Source organism: Macrotis lagotis, chromosome 2, assembly GCF_037893015.1.
Source record: "Macrotis lagotis isolate mMagLag1 chromosome 2, bilby.v1.9.chrom.fasta, whole genome shotgun sequence".
In the NCBI taxonomy this organism is placed as follows: Eukaryota; Metazoa; Chordata; class Mammalia; order Peramelemorphia; family Peramelidae; genus Macrotis; species Macrotis lagotis.
In genome coordinates, this window is record NC_133659.1 from 263,722,268 (window position 1) to 263,747,346 (window position 25,079).

Genomic DNA, 25,079 nt, shown 5'->3' on the forward strand with positions numbered 1-25,079 from the left:
TCCCTTCACATAAATAGTGTTGGTGAGATAGAAGACATACTGTTTTGGCTTTCATTACGAACTTATTTTGGACTCTACCTGTGATTATGTACTGGTATTAGAGAGAATCTTAGAAATGTAATTAGAAGTTGTGATTACTCATTTGTGCTTCATAACAACCTAGGACTGAAAGGTTTTATTAGCCCCAAAGGAAATGTTCAGGAAGTTATAATAAGCCAGGAATCAATGAAAGTAAGTGTGATCTGAACCCAAGTCTTCCTGATTTCAAGTCTAGAAAAAGTCAGGAATATGAGGTGATGGCAGGAAAATGGTAATGTCACTGAAGCTTGAAGAAAAAAGTACATTTGTAATCCTGTTCAATCTTTTCAAGCTACTAGGATAATCAAGAATATTGACTATCTTCAGATTTTTAGTGGTCTTCCACCTGTGCATGAAGTATCCTAAAAGTTTAATTGTAGATCTAAGCTTTTAAGCATTTGTTTTGGAACTCTCCTTGTATATGCTTTTGTTTACATACACCTCCCCCAACCCTCCTTCAGATCTAAGCTCCTTGGGACTATTTGTTACCTGTCATTTAGCTCAGAATGCTCATTAAGTTGGATTTATTTAAGTTCTGTTGACTAATAAATCTACTGTCTTGACTGATAAGGCCACTTTAGAGAAATAAAAGAGTTTGTTGACAAACCAGAGTTGACAAAAGTTTTAAATGGCAGCTATTCCATGACCATAACACATTTCCAAAATATGTCACTTTGTGCCACTTTTTTAACTATGTCTAATGGGCCAAGACTTTTTTTTCCCCTTTTGTGGAGAAAATAGAATTCTTTTCTTTACCTGAGTAGTAGAAATCTCTAGATGAAAATATATATTTACATGCAGAGGTCTAAGTACTCAGATCTTTGGAGAGCTGTAGTTACATTGTTTTGCCAGTAAAGATTGCCATCAGTGGATTTTTATCCTGTAATAAATTTTACTGACTTGGTCAGAACTAAATGGTATCCGCATAGGAACCACACTTTCAGTAGTAGCTTACATAAGAGCAGATGGACTTGATAAACCAAAGGGCCCTACCACACTCTTGTTTACCTTTCACATGATGGTGACAATCTCCTGAGTCACCAGGAGCACAGATGCTCCTGCTTGCTTACCCCTGGAAACCCAGGCAACAAGTTAAACAACTCTGATTCTAAGGACTTACCTAGATAGGATCTTGAGCAAGGCAGGCCAAGCAGGATGACTTCTAACCACTTCCCCTTCCACTGAGTCTTACCACTCCCACTTCTGAATCTGACTGGTGCTGTGTTCACATGTCAAAGGTGGTGATATTAGAGATCCCTTCTGTACCACCAGCCTACTTCGGCCCTTGCACAAGGTCAAAGAAATTGGTCTTTGCCATTCTGCCTAAAAGATCCTCTCCTCCCAACTCTGTATTAATCATGCTTAACCATGCAAAATCTTGCCAAAAAAACAAGTTGTGATAACAAAGAATTTTTTGGAATGGTCCAAGGAGGGAAAACAATTAGTATTAATCTGTTGGGCAATTTTGTCTAATAATCATCTCCTTTATAAAAACTATTCAAAAGGAACCCTATGTGTTTCCAAAAATGTTTCTCTAATGATTATTGTATATTTTGAGCAGGAAGGAACCTTAGAATTCATGTAGTCCAGTGATGTCAAATTAAAAATAGGTTACTTAACCATAGGTGAAGATTCCTGCAGACAAAAAGCCACAATCTTTTAGTAAATATTTCCCAATTATTTTGCTTCACACTGTACTGCAGGAGTGTTTGACACCTGAGCTCGATCTAGTCCAACCCCCTTCACTTTATAGATTAGGGGAGAAAAGTTTTTTTAAAAAACTACTTTGCACCTATGTGATTTGCTCAAAGTTACAGGTTCAAAATAATGTGTTGAAGGTGATTGTTTTTTATTTTGTTTAAGACTGGGTCTCCCAGTCTGTCCCAGTTTAAGTCTTCACAATCACATACTAATATGGTAGCCTTTGACCTGTTTCGTTTACAATTTGAACTGGTTCATCTCTCCTTAGGCAATTCAGTGCCTCTCCCCCAATCCCATCCAGGGGCTACCCTATTCCTACTGTACATATTAGTGTGGACACCAAAAATGAGATTTCTATAGATCCATCAGTCTCAGCAGGGATTCCAGGCAAGAACTAAGGTTTTTAACTTAGGGTCTGCTGATTTCCAAACTTGAGATGAGTGATGTGACTCAGCTGCACAATCAATCCTATTAAGTTCCTGCTAGAAGCACAAGTGGGCATTTGGAATCAGGAATACTCATCTTTGTGAGTTCAGATCCAAGCTCACCTACTGTCTGCTTGGATAAGTCATTTAACACTGCTTCAGTTTTCTCATCTATAAAATGAGCTAGAAGGAAAAAAATGACAAACCACTAAAGTATCTTTGCCAAGAAAACCCCAAATGGGGTCATGAAGACTGGGACAGATGGAGCACCTTGTGAATCATAATTTTTTTAAATGAAGAAATCCCTGTCCTTGTGTTTTATCATCTAACTGGAAGAAACAATCTATACACGAAGGAGAGAATAGATTGAGTTAGAATTGAAAGGTCAATCTATATCTAGCCCAACCCTTATTTTACCAATGTAAACAGACCAGATAAGTTAAGGTCACATAATAAGGGCTTAGATTTGAATCCAGTTCCTGAAACTCGAGATTTGGCACCCATTATACTCTACCACATTGCTTCTACAATCCTGGACAGAAAATAATAGCAAGAGGAGTGGAGAGGAGAGCAGAGAGGAATTAGCATCAAACTCAGAAAAGGTTTTTATTTAGAATCTGGTACTGGATCTATCACTCCTAGTTCTGACCTCTATCTAGACCAAATCCAATTTCATTCATTCATGTTGGAGCCCTTTAGATCATGTTTCGCCCTTCCCAGACCCTGCCCCAAACTGATAACCTCCATATCCCCTTTGCATTTGACCCTCCAATGAAATGTTCTTTAATCCTCACCATGGTCATCCTATTCTGAAGTATTGGTGGGGAGATAGGTTGCCCTTGGGACCAGGCAAGTATTGTTCTATTCTATTTTGACACTGTCCCTGAAAATGACCCTCTTTAAGACCACAATTATTGGACGACTTAGTAATTGCCCTGATAATGATCACTAAGATTTTCTGGTACTATGGGGAGGCAGCTTAGTATTTCAGGACTTGGCTTCAAATCCCACACGTCTGGGAGACCTGCAGCTTCACTTAATAAACTGCTTTGCACTTTCTCATCTGCTGAAAGAGGGCTTAGACTAGTTGGTTACTAAATTCCGTTTTAGGAGCTTAAAAGAATTATAGTATCTCAAAGATCCTATAAATTGTTATTGTTGAGGTACTATAAGGTTTACAAAGTGTTTCATATTTTTGATTGCCTTCTCAGACAATGATTTTAATAGTAATTGGACTCTTACATTCTAGGATCTCTTTTGAACCTGTATGTGTCTTTCGGGCCCAAGGGTCTTTTTTTAACAGTTTCACAATACCTCTCTGAGATTGGTACTACAGATAGTATTCCCATTTTTTTAAAACACCAAGACTCAGGAAGGTCAAAATAGTATCACAGCTAGCTCAGTTCAAGCTAATGCTGACTTGCCCTCATATAGTCATCAATGGAGGAAGCTGTGGTTAATCCCTTAAGCAATTCAGTGTTTCTCTCACTAGTGACAGAAAATCTGTACCTTGGAAGACCCCTTTGTTAATTATTTCCTTCCTAGTAGCTCTGCTACAAGGAAATTTACCTTGCTTGATAGGTATATAAATATGTTTTACCCAGATTCCTCACAGATTGCAGGATTAGAAAACAACTTGAATACTGACTTTGATTCTTGTACTCTATGGACTAGGCTATATTGTTTTATAAGTCACTTGATTAGGAAATATTAATTAAATACTTGAACCAGATTTGGTGCTAGTTGCTGGGAAGGTATCTCTACCTGGATAAGAGGTTTACCTCGGGGTGATCTGAGATAAAGCTCAGCGTTGAGGCCACTCTGGAATGCTAGGCTTTTCTGGACCCATAAACTAGCCTGTGTCCAAATCTATGTCAAACCATAGAGTGTCAAGGAATCTCACAATTTTCCATTTGGCCTATACTTCTATTATATGTTTAATTTTTCTCACCTTGATGTTTTCAAGTTGTTGGTTTTGTTTTGTTGGGGGTTCCCCCCCCCCAGGATACCTGATCCTTTAACTTGCCTTTTTTTTTTTTAGTTGATGTGACATCATTATTTCATTCAACTACCTTTCCTGGAAAATTGAGTGTTTTATTTCTCATTGTTGGCCTCCAAAAGAGAGGGAGTGAAAGAATGGGAGAAAACGAACTAGACCAGCCAAAATTTGATTGCAAAAAAGCCAAACTTTGGAAAGAGGGAGTTGAGGGAGAAGGGAATATAACCCCACCTTTTGAAATCTGTGTCTCCTCTTGGTTGTATTCAACCTTCTGGATAAGATTTGTTTTGTTTTTTTAATCTTTTCTCATAAACAAAGTTGGATTCTCCACAGAAATGACTTGTAGCTAATGAGTGGAATTAATGGCATAGGAGACTCATGCCATCTGTGTGGTTCACACATTTAAAATATGAATATGGCTCTCAGTATAGTGCTAAGTACTCTAGTATCTTTTTTAGATATGATTTTGGAAAGGATTTATAGTCTGTTCATTCATTTATTTTTGTTTCCTCTGTTTTGGTGACTTTGCAATACGGCTTTCAAATGGAAACTTATTCAATTTTATATGAAAGGTGATTTATTTGATTCCATTTACCCAAAAAACAAAAATTCTTGAAAATACATCATGTGTTTCTTGCCAGGACTGGGCTAGTTCGGTTCAATTCAAGCTAATGCTGACTTGCCCCCATTTAGTCAGAAATGGAGGAAGCAATGGTTCATCCATTCAAAGTTCCTCTTTCTAGTGAGAGAAAATCTGTACCCTGGAAGACCCCTTTGTTAATTATTTCCTCCCTAATAGCTCTGCTGACATTGTGGAAATTTATCCAGCTTGATAGGTATTGGTAAATACCTGTATCTGTTTTATCCAGTTCGTGTAGTTGAGAGAGAAGAAAAAAGTTGAGGGTCAGCTGGTCAAGTGTAAGATGGGGGTGCAGGGATGCTAGGCACTTGTCTCTGTCTTTCTTTTAATGGGGAATAGAATTTACTAATTGTGTTTCTTTTGACTTCTTAATGGACTCATTTTCCCGCAGGGTTAAGGAAACTAGTTCCTATTCTCTAACCCTCTGAGATAGTGAGACCTACCCACCCCCCACAATCTTACCCAACTATGTCATTTGACAGGTGTGGAAATAAGCCCCAGTGAAGATCATTAACTAAATTTCCCAAGAGAGCAACTTTCTGGGACATGATTCCTAATTCTCCCTCCAGATCAAAGGGTTACAATATTATGTGTAGGTGGTGTTGGGCGAGGTGAATAAGAGAAGGTTGAAGGCATTTTTGTGTGATTAATGTCACTCTCAATTCCAACTGACTCTAGAAGCATGATAGGAGGGTTCAAAACATGTTACATAATCACTGAAATACCAAGTAAAACTTCTCTAGTCCTTCTAGTGAGTACTGTTTTAGAAAGAACCTTAAAACTTAAATTTGAAAACCTCTGGGAGTTAAGTCATAATCATTCTATTAACTAATTAGATTATAAAGCCACCTATTTGCTTCCCTAACTGTAGTCTCCAGAACAGGAATTCTATCAAATTAATAAAAGTCTATTTTAAGAGGAAATCTTGAAATGATTAAATGTACTAAAGGGAAAACAAGACAATGCTGGTGTATGTAATCATGATTTTTTTCATTTTCTAAATTGAAATCCAATTTAGCAAAAGTGCTGAACACCTGAAATGTTCTGCCTCCTCATCTCCACCTACTGGCTCTTTTTAAGTGCCAACTAAAATCTCAAATTCTACAGGAAGCCTTTCTCAACCCTTCTTAAGTGCAATATCTGTTAATTATTTCCCCTTTACTATAGGTAGCTTTGTTGATGTCGTTCAGTCCTTTCACTCTTCATGACTCCATTTCTTGGCAGAGATACTGGAGTAATTTATCATTTTCTCTTCCAACTCGTTTTACGGTTTAAGGAGACTGAGGCAGGCAGGATTAAGTAGTTTAGCTAGGAAGTGTCTGAGATTGAATTTCAACTCAGGAAGCTGAGTCTTCCTAACTCCAGACTCGGCACTAATTTGCTTCATTTCTGCTTAATACATAGTAGGAATTTAATAATAGTTTGATTACTCATAGTTACATGAAAATCCTGTACCCTTATGTGAGAACCATAAATAGTATTCATTTACTGCTAACTTGCATATAGTCCTTGTTAAACTCATACCTTTGCTACCAAGATTTTTTTTAATTATATAAGGAGAATTCAAATTTACATAATGAGAATATTTATGAGAATGATCTATACCTAGGGTAACATGAGAAGGGAATAAAGCAGGCTTTCAAAAGTGATATTCCATGGAGGAGCATAGTTTTACATTCACACAACTGTCTGAAAGATGTTGAGAATAAAATGTTAATTTTTCTTCGTGTAGAAAAACTACATGAATGAATTCATGACAACATCCCTCTCCTGACTCCCACCTAAAAAATGAGAAGGATAAAAAGTAATCCTAGACAAGCAGTGCAACTTTGAAAGTTACATTTTATTACTTAAAATGAATGAATAATCTTGATACTTCATATTTTCACTTACATATATAATTTTCTCTATTCCACATTATATATTCAATACTCAGTTTAGAATAAAAAGGAAATGTGAAAAAACGACTCAAAATGCTACCTTAAAAACTATTGTGTAGGATATCTCCTCCATAAGAGTTTGTATAGACAGGCAACAAGAGTTAATGAAGGTAATGTCCCCCCCCAAAAAAAAAAGGTGAGCTTCAATAAAATATGAAGATCAGAAGGAGATACGAAGTGGATACATGTGTAGAGCAGTGTTGAAACTTTTAAACTTCATGTGTACTTTTTTAAAGAACTGTATATAATAGATTCCTTATTTCGTATGCAACCCTCTTTTTTTCTGTATTTTGCATATAGACAGTACATGTTTGTTGATATTTTATAGTTTAAAAAAATTAAAAGGTGTATATGTTCAGAAATGGCCAATGTGTATATTTATTTAACTATTTATTTGTTACAAATAACAGACTTAGCACAATGTCTAGGGCACAATGAGTACATAATAAATGTCATTTTAACATTTAACAATGACTTAAAAGGAAAGGCTTTTTTCTGGCAGATGAGCAAGTTGGTAGGGAGAGAGAGATAGTAATAATGATGAGCCAAAAAGAAGACATCAGTGAACCCTTTTTTAATGCACAAAAACAGAAGGAAGTTCAGAAAAAGACAAAGATAAATAGGATAACTTTGGAATTAACCCACTGAATATATGTATTTATAAACCAATAAGCTATAAGTTATAGAGTTTTGTGGTTTTGTATGCAATTTTTTTATCTTTGTATACAGAAATATTCGTTTTTGTTGATGACCATTAAGTTCATAATAGCAAAATTCAAAAATTAAGAAAATTAGCATGAATCCAATTATCCAAGACAAATGCCAAAAAGACTTGTGATGGAAAAGGCATCCTTCATCCACAGAAAGAACTATGGAGTCTGAATAAAGCATACTATTTTCACAATTTTTTGCTTTTTTGTTTTTTTCTTTCTCATGGTTTTCCTCTTTTGTTATATTTTTTCTTTCACAACATGATTAATATGGAAATATGTTTAACATGATTATGCATGTATAACTTCTATCAGATTGCTTGATGTCTTGGGAAGAGTGAGAGGGAGAAAAATTTAAAACTCAAATTCTTACAAAAAATAATGTTAAAGATTATCTTTATATGTAATTGGGGAAAAAGTAAAATACTATTAAGGGCAAAAATAAATAATTTCACCAAGATTAAGAGAATAAGGGGAGGGAGAAGATTAGCATGAAATGATGAGGGGGATGATTTCAGACATATATGAACTGATATAGGCTGAAATGAGTAGAACCAAGAAATCATTAAGGACGATCAACTTTGAAAGACTTAACAACTCTGAGACAACAATCCAAGACAATTCTGAGGGACTCGTGATGAAAAATTCTATCCATATGAAAAGAAAGAACTGATGAACTCTGAGTGAAGTATAATTTTTTTTATTTTATTCTTGCTTTTTTGTGATGGCTAATATGGAAATATTTTTGCAGGATTTCACATGTATAATTGATAGCATTGCTTGCTTTTTTCTGTTAGTGGAGGAGGGGGTAGGAGGAAAGTCTATTTAGAACTCAAAATTTAAAAAAATAGAATGTTAAAATAATATAGGGCAGCTAGGTGGTGCAGTGGATAAAGCACCGTCCCTGGAGTCAGGAGTACCTGGGTTCAAATCCTGTCTCAGACACTTAATAATGACCTAGCTGTGTGGTCTTGGGCAAGCCACTTAACCCCATTTGCCTTGCAAAAACCTAAAAAAGAATAAAGTAAAATAATATAAAAAATACATAAATATAGAAATGATTAGCATAAGACAATTGAGATAAAAAATTCTTGTCCTCATTTCTTGTGAATGCAGAAAGGATCATTGCTAATGTAGTAGAAGGACCTAAAGATTAAAAGTTAATTATTTACATTACAAATAGCTTATTGCTGTAAATTTTTAGGTCTTGCAGAACTAATAACATGCACAAACTCAAACTTATTAAATTAAGCCCTCTGGAAATTTTAACTTTTATTTTGCCTCAGCAAAACTGATAGATGTCTCAACATGGTTTTTAAGTCCCTAAAAGGACTCGGAATATTTTAGAGTATCCCTTCCCCAGGCAACTTGTGATCTAAATCTGCTTAATATTTTACCAGGTCAGAGAGTTGCCTAGGTTACCAGAAGGTGAAGCCCCTTGCTGGCTAGTGGTCACAGAAGTAGCATGTCAAGTCTAGTCCTTGTATTCACTACACCATTAGGGACTCAGTTTTTTAGATCTCATTAAATTTTAAAGAGGAAACGTAGAGGATAGAGAGCAGGATCTGGAATCAAGATTGCCTTCCAATCTCACCTCAGATTCTAACTAGCAAGATGAACCTCGACCTTGACTTCTGGGCTCTGTTAAGTCATTCTACGTTATCTGGAAAGAATATTAAATTTGGAGTCAGTCAGTTAGCAATTATTAGGCATCAACTGCATGTCAGTCACTGGACTAGGTACCGATTATACAAAGAAAGACAAAAGAAACTCCATAAAAGAACTAATTTGCTACCAGCTGCTCCACTTTTTTTTTTTAGATTTTCTAAGGCAATGGGGTTAAGTGGCTCGCCCAGGGTCACGCGGCTAGGTCATTATTAAGTGTCTGAGGTCGGATTTGAACCCAGGTCCTCCTGACTCCCACTGCACCACCTAGCTGCCCTCCACATCCTTTCAACTCCACATTCATCATCCCACACAGCACCTTTATCCTTAGAGAAAACTCATCCTCAAGAGGATGCCCCCACCCTCCTTTCTACAACCTTTTAGATTGTAAACTCCCGAGGACAGGGATTTTTTAAAATTTGGCACTATTGTCTGCACACACTGAGTATAATAAATACTGTGGTTTCGTGATGGTGGAGACTATGCAAACAGCTATGTAAAAACAAGGTGGAATAGGATAAACGAGATAAAATCAGAGGGAAGGTGCTAAGCTGAAGCACTGGGAAAGGCTTCCTAAAGAAGGTGAAACTTACGGGGCGGCTAGGTGGCGCAGTGGATAGAGCACCGGCCCTGGAGTCAGGAGGACCTGGGTTCAAATCCGACCTCAGACACTTAATAATGACCTAGTGTGGCCTTGGCTTAACCCCATTGCCTTGCAAAAAAAAAAAAAAAAAAGGTGGAAGTAGGAGAAATTCAGGGAAACCAGGCGGCAGAGATGAAGTCTGAATTTGGATTCTGCTGCCATTCCTCCAGCCCGGCTCCAGTGACGTGAGGAGCAGAAGCCAACGACCTGTGACCCTTCCAGACCAAACTCTGTAATTCTGTAGCATTCTGAGTCCATCGCCGGAGGGAATTCCCTTAATATCTAAGTTTGTATCCTGGAAAAATCATGGATCCTCTCTTTATGAAGTTTAAAAGGAAACTGGCAACCGACAGCCTGGAAAAAGAACCATTTAGAAAGAAATAATGAAAAACTCTTCTAAGAGACCAATCCTAAGCGTTATTGGAGCTTGGGGGGGAGGGGCCACGTGAGCGCGCAGGCGCAGTATCTTCCCGCCCGCTCGCTCGCTCGCACAAAGCCCAGAGGCGGAGAAAATGGCGGCCGGGGTGGAAGCGGCTGCGGAGGGGGCGGCGCCTGAATCCAAAATGGAGGAGGAGAGCGGCGCGCCTGGCGCAGGAAGCGGGCACGGCACGCCGGCCCCCCACAGTGAAGGTGAACGGGCAAGTCACAATGAGAAGAGGAAGGAGAAAAATGTGAAAAGAGGAGGGACTCGAGTCAAACCCTACGCCAACGCTACGAAGAGATACAGAGCCTTCGTGACAAATATCCCCTTTGATGTGAAATGGCAATCCCTTAAAGATCTGGTCAGAGAAAAAGTTGGCGAGGTAACATACGTGGAGCTCTTAATGGACGCTGAAGGAAAGTCAAGGGGATGTGCTGTTGTTGAATTCAAGATGGAAGAAAGCGTGAAAAAAGCTGCCGAAGTTTTGAACAAGCATAGTCTGAGTGGAAGACCTCTGAAAGTCAAAGAAGATCCTGATGGCAGGCATGCCAGGAGAGCGATGCAAAAGGCGATGCCTACACCTGCTGGGATGGGGATGGGACCGGGTGGCCCAGGAAGGATTAATATCCCACCCAGTATCCTAAGTCATCCTAACATCCCAAATGAGATTATCCATGCATTGCAGGCCGGAAGGCTTGGAAGCACAGTATTTGTAGCAAATCTGGATTATAAAGTTGGCTGGAAGAAACTGAAGGAAGTCTTCTGTATGGCTGGCGGAGTGGTTAGAGCAGACATTCTTGAAGATAAAGATGGGAAAAGTCGTGGGATCGCCACTGTTACTTTTGAGCTGTCAATTGAAGCAGTTCAGGCTGTATCCATGTTCAATGGCCAACTACTATTTGACAGACCGATGCATGTGAAGATGGATGAGAGAGCCTTGCCGAAGGGTGACTTTTTCCCGCCTGAGCGCCCCCAACAACTTCCACATGGACTTGGTGGCATTGGTATGGAGCTAGGACCAGGAGAACAACCTATTGATGCTAATCATCTAAACAAAGGCATAGGAATGGGCAACATAGGACCTGCAGGAATGGGAATGGAAGGCATAGGATTTGGAATAAACAAAATGGGAGGCATGGAGGGCCCCTTTGTTGGCGGCAGCATGGAGAACATGGGTCGGTCTGGATCTGGCATGAACATGGGCCGAATGAGTGAAATGGATCGAGGAATGGGTGGTTTTGAGAGAGACTTTGCTCGAAATGAGATGGGAGTGGCTCAGAGTTTTGGAGAACCTCTTGGTCGAGGAATGGGTGGAGGTGGTGGCAGTGTGCCAGGAATCAAGAGGATGGGCCCTGGGATTGACCGCCTAGGTGGTGCTGGGATGGAAAGAATGGGTTCTGGGCTAGGCCATGGGATGGATAGAGTAGGGTCTGAGATGGAAAGAATGGGCCTCGTCATGGATCGTATGGGGTCAGCTGTAGAAAGAATGGGGTCAGGAATAGAACGAATGGGTCCCCTGGGCATAGACCACATGACTACAAGCCTTGAAAGGATGGGCCAGACTATGGACAGGATAGGTTCAGGTGTAGAAAGAATGGGAGCTGGCATGGGATTTGGTATTGAGAAAATGGCTGCTCCTTTAGATCGGGTTGTTTCAACTATAGAGAGAATGGGATCCGGTGTGGATCGCATGGGGTTAAGTATGGATCGTATGGTGCCTGCTGGCATGGGAACCGGCATTGATCACATGGGCCCTGCTATGGATCGAATGTCTACTGGTCTAGACCGTATGGGTGCCAATAATATGGAGCGCATGCGATTGGACCATATGGGGGCCAATAATATAGAGAGAATGGGATTGGACTGTATGGGGGCTAATAACATAGAAAGAATGGGTCCCACTATGAGGCCAGCCTTAGGTTCAGGAATGGAGTGCATAGGACTCGCCATGGGAGGTAGTTTTGACAGAGTTATGGAAATGGATAGGGGAAACTTTGGAGGCAGTTTTGCAGGGTCTTCTGGAGGTGCTGGTGGCCACGTACCTAGGGTTGCTCGAAAAGCCTGCCAGATATTTGTGAGAAATCTCCCTTTTGACTTTACATGGAAAATGCTAAAAGACAAATTCAATGAATGTGGCCATGTGTTGTATGCAGATATCAAGATGGAGAATGGCAAATCCAAGGGTTGTGGTGTGGTTAAGTTTGAGTCTCCAGAGGTGGCAGAGAGAGCCTGTCAGATGATGAATGGGATAAAACTCAGTGGCAGAGAGATTGATGTGCGAATTGATAGAAATGCTTAAGCAGTTGCCTTTTTTTTAACATCAATACCAGACTTCCAAATTTGTATTTTGTTTTCCTTATTAACCATTTTAATTTGTTGGCTGGATGTATAAAGATGTTAAAATTCAGTTGCTTTCTGGGGTGATTTTAATTACTTTTTTAATGACTGGAATTCCATTTGACTATTTGCATTGAGATTGCAATGTACGCAACTTTTTTGTAGTTGTGGCATCTTGTTGACCTTAAGACTTTGATAATAAATACCAGTTACTGGAAAAAAAAAGAAACCAATCATGCTAGTATTTGAAGAGTTCTATGCTAAACAGAGATGAGCATCTAAGCAAGAGAAAGGAAATTATAGCTGGAGGGGCAGCTAGGTGGCATAGTGGCTAAAACACCGGCCCTGGAGTCAGGAATACCTGGGTTCAAATCCAGTCTCAGACACTTAATAATTACCTAGCCATGTGGCCTTGGGCAAGCCACTTAACCCCGTTTGCCTTGCCAAAAAAAAAAAAAGAATTATAGCTGGAAAATGTTGTACATTAATGAACATTCACAAAAATGTAGATACTGTGTTGCCTGTTGCTAGATAATGACTGAGGAACTAAAATCATTACTGAACACCTTTAGATGAATAGAAGGCAGATGATACTATGTCAATCAACCCTGACTCCCCTTTTGAAAATCTGGGCTCATCTAACTTAGCAGTGAATCATTTCTCCTCAAACCAAGCAGTCCAGATGCACAATTAAGGAGACAAAGTCAATTTCATATTGTACGGGATCAATAGCTTCCTTTCCTAAGCCTGTCACTGCTTTCTTCAATACAGCCACATCATTGATTTCACTGAGTCTTTCCATTCTCCTTTTATGCCCACATCAAATTCAAATCTTTTTACCACCCAACATGGCCCAATATACTCCCCAGAGTCAGATCTCTCTCTCTCTCTCTCTCTCTCTCTCTCTCTCTCTCTCTCTCTCTCTCTCTCTCTCTCTCTCTCTCTCTCCTCTTGTCTCCTCTGCTTCACATATTCCTTAAATACTTGAGAGCAGAGTTGTAACTAGGGTGGGCCATTTAACACGTTGCCTCAGACTGCCAACTTCTAACACATTTCCTGCACTTTCAAACTCACTATTCCCCCGGTTTTTGCCATGGTGGGGAAGAGGAAAACCTCTCTCAAGGTTAATGGTGGAAATATTCCTCACTCCCTCTCCCAGTGCAGCTTATACCCAAAGTTGGACTACTCTGCATTGTCATACTACTATTGCCCAGCTCCTGTTAATACTTTGGCCAAACCTCATCCCTATGTCTTGTTTGCTAGACGTTTTTGTATCTAAGCAGTCAGAGACTAACCAATATTTTGAGCCTTAGTCTCCTGGACCCATTAAGTTCTGAAGGCTATTTCATTATCTTTTAAAGCAAAACCAGCCTAGGCTACATGGGAAGTAGATATTGTTTCTGTCATAGAGTGGAACAGTTTTTAAAATTATTTTTAATTAATTTATTTTTCCAGCTACAAAAGATGATAGTTTTCAACAATCATCCTTTTTATATTTTTCTCCCCCTGACAGGAAGCAATATAACATAGGCTCAGCAGCCTTAAGCTTGCTAAACATAGATCCATATTAATCATGTTGTGAAAAAAGTATCACATCCAAATATAAGAAAAAAATTAGAGTTTAAAAAAAAGGACAATTTTTTTTAATTGAAGATAGTAAACTTTGGTCTGCATTTAAACTCCACAGTTTTGCTCTTTGGTATTCTACATCACAAGACTTTTAGTCTTGCCTTTACTGCACTGCTGAAATGATCGAGTCCATCATAGTTGATCATCACTCAGTGTTGCTATAAGTGTGTATAATGTTCTTCTGGTTCTACTCCCTTCACTCAGTATCAGTTCATGTAAGTCCATGTTACTCTTTTTTTTTTTTGGTCAGGCAATGAGGTTAATTGACTTGCCCAAGGCCACACAGCTAGGTAATTATTAAGTGTCTGAGGACAGATTGGAACTCAGATTCTCCTGACTCTAGGGCCAGTGCTATATCCATTGCTCCACCTAGCTGCCCCTTTTCCATGCTATTCTAAAGTCCTATTTCTCATGATTTCTTATAGAACAATAGGATTAGAGTGGAATAATTTGGATTAATGATAGGTGGTACAATCTAGTTGGGTAATATATGAAAAGCAGAGCCATTAACTAGGAATTTTTGCCCCTGTGGAAGTAGAATAGAGATAGGGAATCTTTTTTTTCTGCCAAAGGCTATATAGAAATTTATAACATCATTTACCTATTTTTGGTTAAACATTTAATTCATGCCTAAAAAGTTCCTGGATTTATTGAATTTTAAGTCTTTCCTGCAGTTACTGTGGCAGCATCAGATCCAATGACCAACAGTCGGCCATTCCCTACCCCTATAGTAGAGGAATAACTAGTCACAATATCACATTATCATGGCTTAGTAAAAAAGAAAGGAATCATAAGGGCAAGGAAATGGAAGAAAATTGTTAAAGGGGTAAAGCTTGTCATAATCTGGTCCTTTCCTACCTTTCTAATCTCATATTTTACTTCCCTTTAGGAGCTCTAGCTAATTTGGCCTACAAGCAGTTCCTCAAACATAATACTCCATCTCTAATCTCTGTGTCCTTACACCTACTATCCACCTCATGTTTCCTAGCCTCCTTCAAAACTCAGTCCAAATACTAGCTTTTGTAGGAGCCATTTGCCTGTTCCCACTGCTTTAAAAACCTTCCTATTTCAGATTAGCTCACCTAATTATATATGGCTGTCTCTCCCACTGTAATAAATTCTTCTTGAGAACAGGGCCTGTTTTTTCCTTTTTTAAAAAAAGTGTGACATCCCCCCCCCCAGAAAGTCATTTAACTTTGTTTTCCTCAGTTTCTTCATCCCTAAAGGAACTGGAGAAGGAAATGGCAACCACTCCAGTATCTGTCATGAAAATCCCAAATAGGCTCAGGAAGAGTCAGACAGACATAATTATAAGGATTGAACAACAAAGTATCTTGAGGGCTTTGCCCATAATAAGCATTTAATGAGTTTGTTTAAATCTTGCAAATGGATTCTATGTCTTCATTTTTCATAATTTTTCAATATTTTTCATAAATGATTGAAAATACAGACATATACACACACACACATATATATATACGTATATATACGTATATATATATATATATTTATATATATACATACAAACTATAGCAGAGGATGAGTATGATAGGAACAGGGACTAGAAGCTTTGGTGACTTTCTCTAAATTTCTTGTCCTAGGACAAATCAGCAACTCCAATCTTGTTGCAATCTTGTTAGTGAAGGGGGAAGTTGTAGGAGATGTGTGATAGTGTAGCCAAGAGAATCAGATTCCCTAGAGAGAAAACAGATACTACTGATGGCTCAGGACAGCCCAATCACAGCCCAAAGAGAGAACACAGTGCTGGGCCTGAAATCAGGAAGAACCAAGTTCAAATTTGCCTCATTGTGTCACATAATAAGAAAGTAATAATATCCCCTATCTACCAAGGTTATAAGGATCAAATAATATTCATAGACATCATGCCTGGAATTCAATGGGTACTATATAATGTTAGTTATTATTATAATATTCTAAGATAATCAGAAAGATTTAAATTTGGTCTCAGCGCTAAATTAAATGTCTATAATTATAAAAATGTACTTCAAAATTTTTTGATTTTTGAAGAGGGGCACTGGAATTTGAATATACTGACATGTCTAAATGAGATTGACAGAATCAGCTTTATTTGAAGGTGGAAGAGATATGCATACTGCTTAAGTCACAGGCTTATTGAAAGAAAAACTTTCTGTATCTAATAGAGTGTGATGTAAATGAGCCGCTATTTATATATGTATATATGTTTCTAAATATGCATATATATATATATATATATATATATATATATATTTGATGTTGAGAAATGTTTTAAGGTGGCCTAGTCTGGGGTTCAAAAATGTGAATAAATTCACTGAAAACACCAACTCTTGATTCAGAAATATTTAGGGACAAAACATTTTATTAACATATTACTGTGGTTAAACAAGTAAAGAAATTCAGTTGTAATATGGAACAGAAATTTAGCAGAAGCTAAAAGAGACCAAGTAAAGGCAGGTGCAAGTTCATTTCAGATCCATAGAGGATAAGCAACATAGAGAACAGCATAGAGAAAGGAAGTTAGGATAGTGCCAAGGTTGTGGCAACTGGTCTGATCCTAAGGGATAAACAGCAACTAGCAGGAAAAAAGGCCAGAGTTTATATAAGGTAAATGCAGGGGAAATGGGGTAAGGGAAGAGTTAGAGCAAGACTACAAAGTGGATTAAGGAATGGGTAACCTATAGACTGCTCATATCCTGAGGATTAACTTAGTGTCTTCACATAGTTTCTGTAAGATAGATAATGAACTGGGAGCATGGACAAATGGGTAGGCTTCAAGTAGTTTCTATAAAACTGTAAAAATCTGTTAAAGAGGGGAAAAAAGCTTAAAACTATGGAATGGGAACATAGGCATATAAGTAGACATCCAGTAGTTTTGATAGTTTTGAATAATGGGATGGGAGTCAATGTTAATGTAAGATTAACACAGAAAGAAAAAAGCTAATTATTTAGCATGGTCAGCATAAAATATTTTTCTTTGCCTTAAAAATATTTCCTCTGCATATATACAGATATATACATTCAGTTTTTTATGAAAGAATATTGACAGTGAAGACACAGAATCCATTTCAAAGATTTAGTGATTTTTTTTTATCAAATAGATATTAAGGGGAAAATTAAGAATAGGAATCTAAAACTCCCCCCCAACAAACTTAAATATAATAGATGACTTTGTTTATTCTAGTCAATTAAATGAAGTATTCTCAATTAATGCAAACATATAATTTTTTTTAATTATAAAGACTTTATTCATTTTGAGTTCCACAACTCTTCCCCCAATCCTACTCCCTTCCCACCCCTCACAGAAGGCAATCTGCCAGTCCCTATATTGCTTCCATGGTATACATAGCTCCAAATTGAATGTGATGAGAGAAAATCATATCCTCAAGGAAGAAACACAAAGTATAAGAGATAGCAAGATAAGACAATAAGATATCACGGGTTTTTTTTCTAAATCCAGCTAATATTTTTGAAGTTGAAATTACTTTCCCTACAACTACATAGTTAGATGACATAGTGGATAGAGTGCAAGACCAGGACCGGAGTTAAATATGACCTCAAACATAGCTGTGTGTACCTGGGTAAGTTATTTAACCTCTGTTTGCTTTAGTTTCTTTAGCTGTAAAATGAGAATAATAGTAATATCTCCCTCCCTGGTTTGTTGTAAGAAACAAGATAATATTTGCATAGTGTCTACTTCATAAATTATATTTTTCTATTAAAGGATGTTTTGATTCTCCAGTGTAAGGCATACCATGTTGGATATAAAGAATCTCAGAGGAAAAAGTATCACAGAAGGCAGCTAATACAACCTCTGAGCAATAATTCCTCTGGTAACATCCCTGAAAACTAGCCTATCCTTTTTTTGTGATAGAAGATTTCACTCTGTCCATATGGGGAATCATACCCTTATATGGAATATAAATTTTGAACACTTAAGCTTCACAAAATATTTTGGTGTTTGGGTGCTAGATTTTTTTTTCTTTCATCCCTGTTTATTCATTCTATTATTTTTTTTGGAACTGGAACAATCGACTCTTTTGGAACATATAGTTTTTATGATCTTTTAAAATAAAGTTCTGGAAAATCAGACTTTGATAAAGTTTGTTCAGATTCAAATGGAACTACTTAACTGTGCATTTAAACCCAACTCACTCTGGCTCTCACTGATTAACCAATAAGAGTTCCCATTTCAACCCTTCCTCAGTCATTGAGTATTGAAGGCTTGAGAGCAGCTAGGCAGCACATTGGCCTTGGAGTCAAAAGAACTGATATTAGCACAAGAGAATTCCAATCCAGCTTCAGATACATGACAGATAGTAGCTGTGTGACTTTGGGCACATCCAGGGCCATCTCCAGTTGTGCCCTGAGCCATATTTGACCACTGGACCCAGATGGCTCTGGAGGAGAAAGTGAGGCTGGTGACGTAGTATAGCTACCCATCACTGGAATCCAATTCATGTGTTTGTCATGGCATCATCTCCCCTGATGTCATGATCTTCTTCCAAAATGGACAAACATCAAGTCATCAAATTTAAAGGCTTATAGTGAGTGTAAATAGGGTCTCACCAAGCCAGAACTATTTTTTTTGTGAACTCGAAGTAGGCCCATCTTTTGCCTAGATAGTTACTTAGCTTTAAGTCACTGAATTGAGTATTGCCTCAAACTAAGACCTGGGAAAGAGTTAAGACCAACATTTCCCACTGCTTTCAGGGCTATGCCCATTCATAAAGATTTATTGAAGTAGAGGAAATATTGTGTAATTATTAAACTGTACCCTCTGTACTGACTTTGTATCTTCCCCTATTCCCATCCCATTCTTCAAGTTAAGGTAAAATATATTGCCTCTCCCTGAAACCCTATCAATGAAACATTGGTCCCTACCCTAGCCTGAAAAGACTGCCTTTGAGCTACTGTCCCTCTTCAACACATCTCTCATTATTGCATCCTCTGCTCTCTGAGCTAGCTGCCCTCACTTAGCTTTCCCTACACCCTCCTTAAAAGCTCATTTTCTCCTTAGTTGGTAACCTTGTCTTCCTTGAAGGTAGCCTCCTCTTGGGGAGCATAATTCCCTATGTAATTTCTCTTGTGCCTATACTTTTCCTTATTGCTCACCCTCTCCTGGTGGCTTATGTCAATGATGTTGCTCCTATACCTTTCCTTACTGTTCAACCTTTCATGGCTTTGGTTGCTTAGGCTGTTTGGGGAGGAGTGGTTTTCTGCCTTTAGTCTTTCTTTCCTCTTAGCATCTGCTAATCACATCAATATTTAAATAAACTTTTTTTTTGTGCTTAAAATTTCTCCTGAGTCAGTGTTGCTCTTTTATGTGAATTGTCTCATGTTGCCCCCCCCCCAAACCTTTAACCAGCTACATTCCCCCTCCCAACAACAGTATGTCATTGGACTGATGTATCTAGAGGAAAAAGTGAAGCTGGTGATTTTACACAGTTCTGCCTCATTTAAATCCCAAACCACAAGCAACATAAGATAGCTCTTTCCTGATATCTTTGGTATTCTTTGAAAATGAAGGGCAAGGGGTGGCTAGGTGGTGCAGTGGACAGAGCGCAGGCCCTGGAGTCAGGAGTACCTGAGATCAGACACTTAATAATTACCTAGCTGTGTGTCCTTGGGCAAGCTACTTAACCCAATTTGCCTTGCAAAAAGCTTAAAAAAAAAAAGCTAGCTTCCTCATTGTCAATTCACTTAGTCTTCTCTGAAATAAATATACTTGGAAAAATAGGTGAAAAAAAATACTCCAGCTTTATCATACTAACAGCCTCCTTTGAATGTGTCTCAAAATATAACAAGGCACCTATATTTACCAACGCAGAAAGGATCAAAATTATAGGAAGTAAGTGACCTCAGAGGGCATCCAGTCCAATCTTAACAGGTCACAGATATTATAAAGGAAGCACCATTTATTTTCATCTGGTACACTATATAGATTGTTGGCCTTGAAGTCAGGAAGATCAGTCCTACCCCATTTACTGAGTGAACCTCGGCAAAATAGCTTGATCTCTCGAAGCTTCCTCCACCACCTCTGTGAAATGGGAATTAAAATATTGCCTGTGGGCAGCTAGGTGGTATAGTGGATAAAGCACCAGCCCTGGAGTCAGGAGTACCTGGGTTCAAATCCAGTCTCAGACATTTAATAATTACCTAGCTGTGTGGCCTTGGGCAAGACACTTAACCCCATTTGCCTTGCAAAAACCTAAAAAAATAAATAAATACCTGTCTCACTGGGTTGTGGTCAGCATCCAGTGAGATATGAGATAACCAAGGAAAAGCCCTTTGCCAGCCTTCACAGCCCCATGCAAATGCTAGCTAGGATTATGATGCAGCCAACTCAAGGCAAAGAATTTTGCAAGTTTCTGTACCACTTGTAATGGGCATCTCCTCTGGGACTCTGTGTTGGTAAGTTTTCTGAGGCACTGACATGTGTAGTGACTTTTCTAAGATAAATTAAAATGTGGCCCAGGAAATAATTGGAATCTGGGTCTTCCTGACTCTGAAGCCAAGTTTCTGTGCACTTCATCTCTCAGGAAAGACAATATAGTCTAAAGTGGAGCAAATGTTGGATCTGGAATCCTAAAAAAGAGATCAACCTTCTGCCTATGTGATCCTGGCTAAGTGACCAAATCTCTGAGCCCCCAGAAGTTTAAGGGAAACCCCACAGTTTAGATCAAAGGCATCTGGAGAGCTTTGATTGACTGACCTAAGTTAAGTCTAAGCATTCTGTAATATTGTATGCTTTTCCTATGTTATTTCTATTCCTAACAGATCTTAGAAGAACTTAGAGGTACAACTCAAGTTCCCACCTATCAGCAATTTTGGCAGGAATTAGGTAATAATCCCCAAGTATTATTTTTATCCTCAACCTCATAGGCAGCAGCAACAGTAGGAACAGAAGTATCATCTTTATCAATGTTTCAAAGAAATCCTGTCAGAGACCCAGAGATTCAGGCACAGAAAACAATAGTTAATTCGTCTCCAAGCATTTAGGAGTTCTTACCCATTGCATTTGAGCTGGTACACAAATGGGAACAGAGGAGGAAAGATTGTAGCAGGAATAATGTTATACATGTCTCCCTACTAAGGCTAGAAACTGTTAACAGAATTTTCCTGAGCCAGTTTCTAAACTAGGTGAACCAGAACAGATCAGAGACAGAGATAAAGCAACAAATAAAGGTTTATTGAATTACTTTCAATGCAAAGAACAAATTAGCAAACAGGAATTGCTCCACTTTGCTGTCCCACAAGGCAGACTTTATATCTGACTTAAGTGGGAAGGGAGGGGCAAGGCAGATCACCAATCAGCTTGAGCTTGAGTGATGTCCTCTGAACTATACAGGTGTCCTCCAGTCAGATGGAAATAGTTAAATTGATTGTTTAATTTTGGGAGTACTTCATTATTTTGCTTGGGTACAGAAGAATGTATACAGCTTTCTGAATCACTTTACTGAACACAGGCAAGTACAGGTCAAGGGAAGAATGCCGGTTTGTCAGGGCTAACAAATTACTTTCGGTTCCTCTGTTTCCCAAGCCAGAATTCCCTAGGGGAGAAAAATCTCTCGAAACTAAATTATTACTAATTTCACTACCATATAATATTGATCAATATAAAAATCATAATTCTCTTTTAACAGGACTCATGAGAGAGTAAAAAGGTGAGTAAAACCCAAAATCAAATTAGTTGCAATGGAAAAGTATTTCTCTGTGAAATTTGGACTAGAACATTCTACCTTGATTCTCACTGTGTCTGGAAGAGACTAACACTGTCAAGTTAACTTACAAGGCCATCCCCATACCCATATACCTGTATCCAATATAAACCTCAGAGATTCCCAGTCTGGGATATAAATAAATACTCAGAGGAAATAGGAGAAGGTAATCCCAGTTCAGTTGGTGACCATGTCATCTGTTGTTCATCATGAATGTAGGTGATGCTCATGCAGCTGTGGGATCAGGTCGGAGAATCCTTCCCTAGAGAAATGCTCAGGGAGCTGAGTAGCAGCACGCACAAAGGTGAGAGTCGACTGGACAGAGAGTCATGGCACCAGGCTCTGTTCCTGGAAGTGGGGGGCTGGGACAAAAGATGGGGGTGATGGGGTCAGTGAAGAGTATAGGGTAGAACATATAAATGAGGGAACGCTGGAGCACATTGTAAAAGATAACAGTGCCAGGGCAATATTCCACAAACACGCCGATCCTGGGCACAGGGTCTTTCACTCTGTGGTTCAGGGATTCTGGATAGCTTTGTAAATAATAATCTTCATCCTTCTTGACACAGCTCAGCAGGAACAGAACAGCAGAAGAGTCCTCCTCGTTCCTGTCCATCAAGCCTGTGGTATGGATCCCCAGGGTCCACTGAGGGAGCTGGGTCACATCCACCTCCCAGTACCAGTGGTTGCCTGAAGTGCCAAAGGACTGATCAGCAAAGACAAAGTGACCACCCCCAGGATGGTTGGTGTGCCCCTGCCAGCCCTCTGCAGCCTTCACACTCTTCAGATCCTCAGAAACAGTCGCCCAGGCACCAGCTGATGTGGGATCCAATCTGATGTCCACTCGGAATCTGTGGAGGATCTCTAGCATGCCAGGGATGGGATAAGATCTCAGCTCTGAGCTGATAGTCCCGGGCCTTTGTGACAACACCGACTCACTCCTTGCCAGCAGCTGCTTGGTATCCTGCAGCAGCTCCACATCAGGTTGGCTGCCTGCTTCCTGCAGGTCTAGCATGAGGAGCTGAAGGCTTTGCATCTGCCTAGAGAGTCTGTCCTGGCTTGCCCTCCTCTCCTGGCTCATTCTGTCAAGACATCTGGATTCTTCCTCCAGTAGAAAGTTGTGCAGTGTTAAGTATTCTCCTTGGATCATGGATTCCCAATCCACACCAGGGTTCTCCTCAGCAAGGAGTTTCTCAGCTTCATCAAGCAGCTTCTCCAAGTGACTCTGAATGTGCTGGAACTTCTCCTTGTAACTGGGAGCAACCTGGTCTATGGGAGACAGCTGGTGAGCCTCATGCTCTGGGGTCTGTTGACATCTCACACAGAGCAGGGTCTGGTCCTCTTCACAAAAGAACTTGAGCACTTCCTTGTGAGTGGCACACTGGTGCTGACCTTCAGTGCTCTGCAAAAGTTGGCAGCTGAGCTGTTTGCCCAGGTCAGCCAGCTGGGCTAGGCACTCATTAACTGTGGGGAATTCTCTGACCTGGGCCATCTGCCCACATTGAGGACAAGAGAAAGCTGTGGCTTCAACTCTCCAGCTCTGGGAGAGGCATGCCTGGCAAAAGCTGTGGCCACACTCCATGGTGACTGGCTGAGAGAAGTAGCTCTGACAGATGCCACAGGTGATTTCCTTCTGCATTTCTTGCAGGATCTCCCTAGCAGCAGCCATTCTCTCCAGTTGCTTCTTTTCTGCATCAACTGGGATGAAGAGACTTGAGTTCTTCTCAAGATAATGCTTCTGAGCAGTAGAATGCTCTGCTTTTATAGGAGGTAGCCCCGCCCCTTTGGTGCCTCCCCCAGAAGGTGTGAATTGCCCTGAACTGTAATCCTGAATTTCAACCTGTTAATCCACAGTCCAATCCCAGAGTTCACAAGTCTGATGACTCCTGGTTGGGGTGGACAGGTTTCATCAGAGTGCTCCTGTGTCTGTAAGAGACAATGCTATGAAAACAGGATGTTTTAGCTCAATGGATTTTCGATGAGACAGAAGAGTCAATAGACAGGTTCTTTACTTTCCCTTTCCATACCTATATTCTTCCTCTCCCTCTGTCCACATAAGGAATCATTCTCTTACATGTAAGCACTTTGTGAAAAGGAATATAAATTTTATATATGAGATTATATATATATATATATAATATGCAAAGGAATTTAAATTTGATATTTGATAGATTTGGGTTTGAGTGCTAAATTGTTTTCTTCCCTGATTATTTATTCTATCATGGTTTTTAACTGGGACCATTAACTCTTGTATCTTATAGTATTCATTTATGATTTCTTGAACTAGAACTCTGAAAAAAATCAGACTTTGATAAAGTCTATTGTGATTCAAATGGAGATACTGGACTATGACTTTAAACCCAAAAATCACAAAAATAAATAAATAAATAAATAAATGAAAACCCAAGGCACTAATTATTACTGATTGGCCAATAATGGGTCCTCTACCAAGCCTTCCTTAGTCATTGATTGAGTGTAAATAATGAGAGTATAAATATATAATATAATAAATACCTGCCCCCATATTATGCACATCAGAAATATAAACCTGCTGGACAAAGATCAAATAGTAACTGTTTCTGTTCAGGATAACAACTCTGGGAACTTTTAAACCAGATTGATTCTTCTGTGAAGGTAAAGTAAGGCATCTTTTGCCTCAAGTCTCAAGCCTAACCTTTAATTACTGAATAGCTTTTCTCTCAGATAAACTGAAGGTTCTGCAGGAGAGAGTGAATTCTTGCAGTCTTGAAAATAACTTAAATCCAATTTACTTGCAAGTCAAGGCATCACCCTTTTGTTGACACTGGTACTTTTTGGGAATGAAGGATGAGCAACAACAGAAGAAAAACTTACTAGGTCTTCTAAGTAATTTAATGCTCAACTTTTTTTCCTTTTTTTTCTTTAATTTTTCTTTAATATTTATTCTCATTTTGTACAAATAATTTTTTACATTAATAAAATATTCTTGTTTAAGAGTAAACGAAATACCCCTCCCCCTATAAATATAGACTTGCTTGAGCGATAAAGGGGAGAGAAAAAAATTAAAATTAAAAAAAATAATAGTAATAATTGTAGGTATGGGCAGGTGGCGCATTGTACAGAGCACCAGCCCTGGAGCCATGAGCACCCGAACCCACCTCTGGCCCCATACAATCACCCAGCCATGTGATATG

At 39.1% G+C, this 25,079-nt stretch overlaps 1 protein-coding gene and 1 pseudogene across 1 annotated transcript; one reads left to right on the forward strand and one right to left on the reverse strand.

Annotated features, from left to right (window-relative positions):
* Positions 1-10,272: 10,272 nt before the first annotated feature.
* LOC141514923 (heterogeneous nuclear ribonucleoprotein M pseudogene) lies at positions 10,273-12,970 on the forward strand (annotated as a pseudogene).
* An 8,494-nt stretch (positions 12,971-21,464) lies between these two features.
* LOC141514924 (putative E3 ubiquitin-protein ligase TRIML1) lies at positions 21,465-23,965 on the reverse strand. Its single transcript, XM_074226097.1, has one exon. It carries the CDS (start codon positions 23,573-23,575, stop codon positions 22,181-22,183), a length of 1,395 nt encoding a protein of 464 aa, XP_074082198.1. The 5' UTR covers positions 23,576-23,965; the 3' UTR covers positions 21,465-22,180.
* Between the last annotated feature and the right edge of the window lie 1,114 nt (positions 23,966-25,079).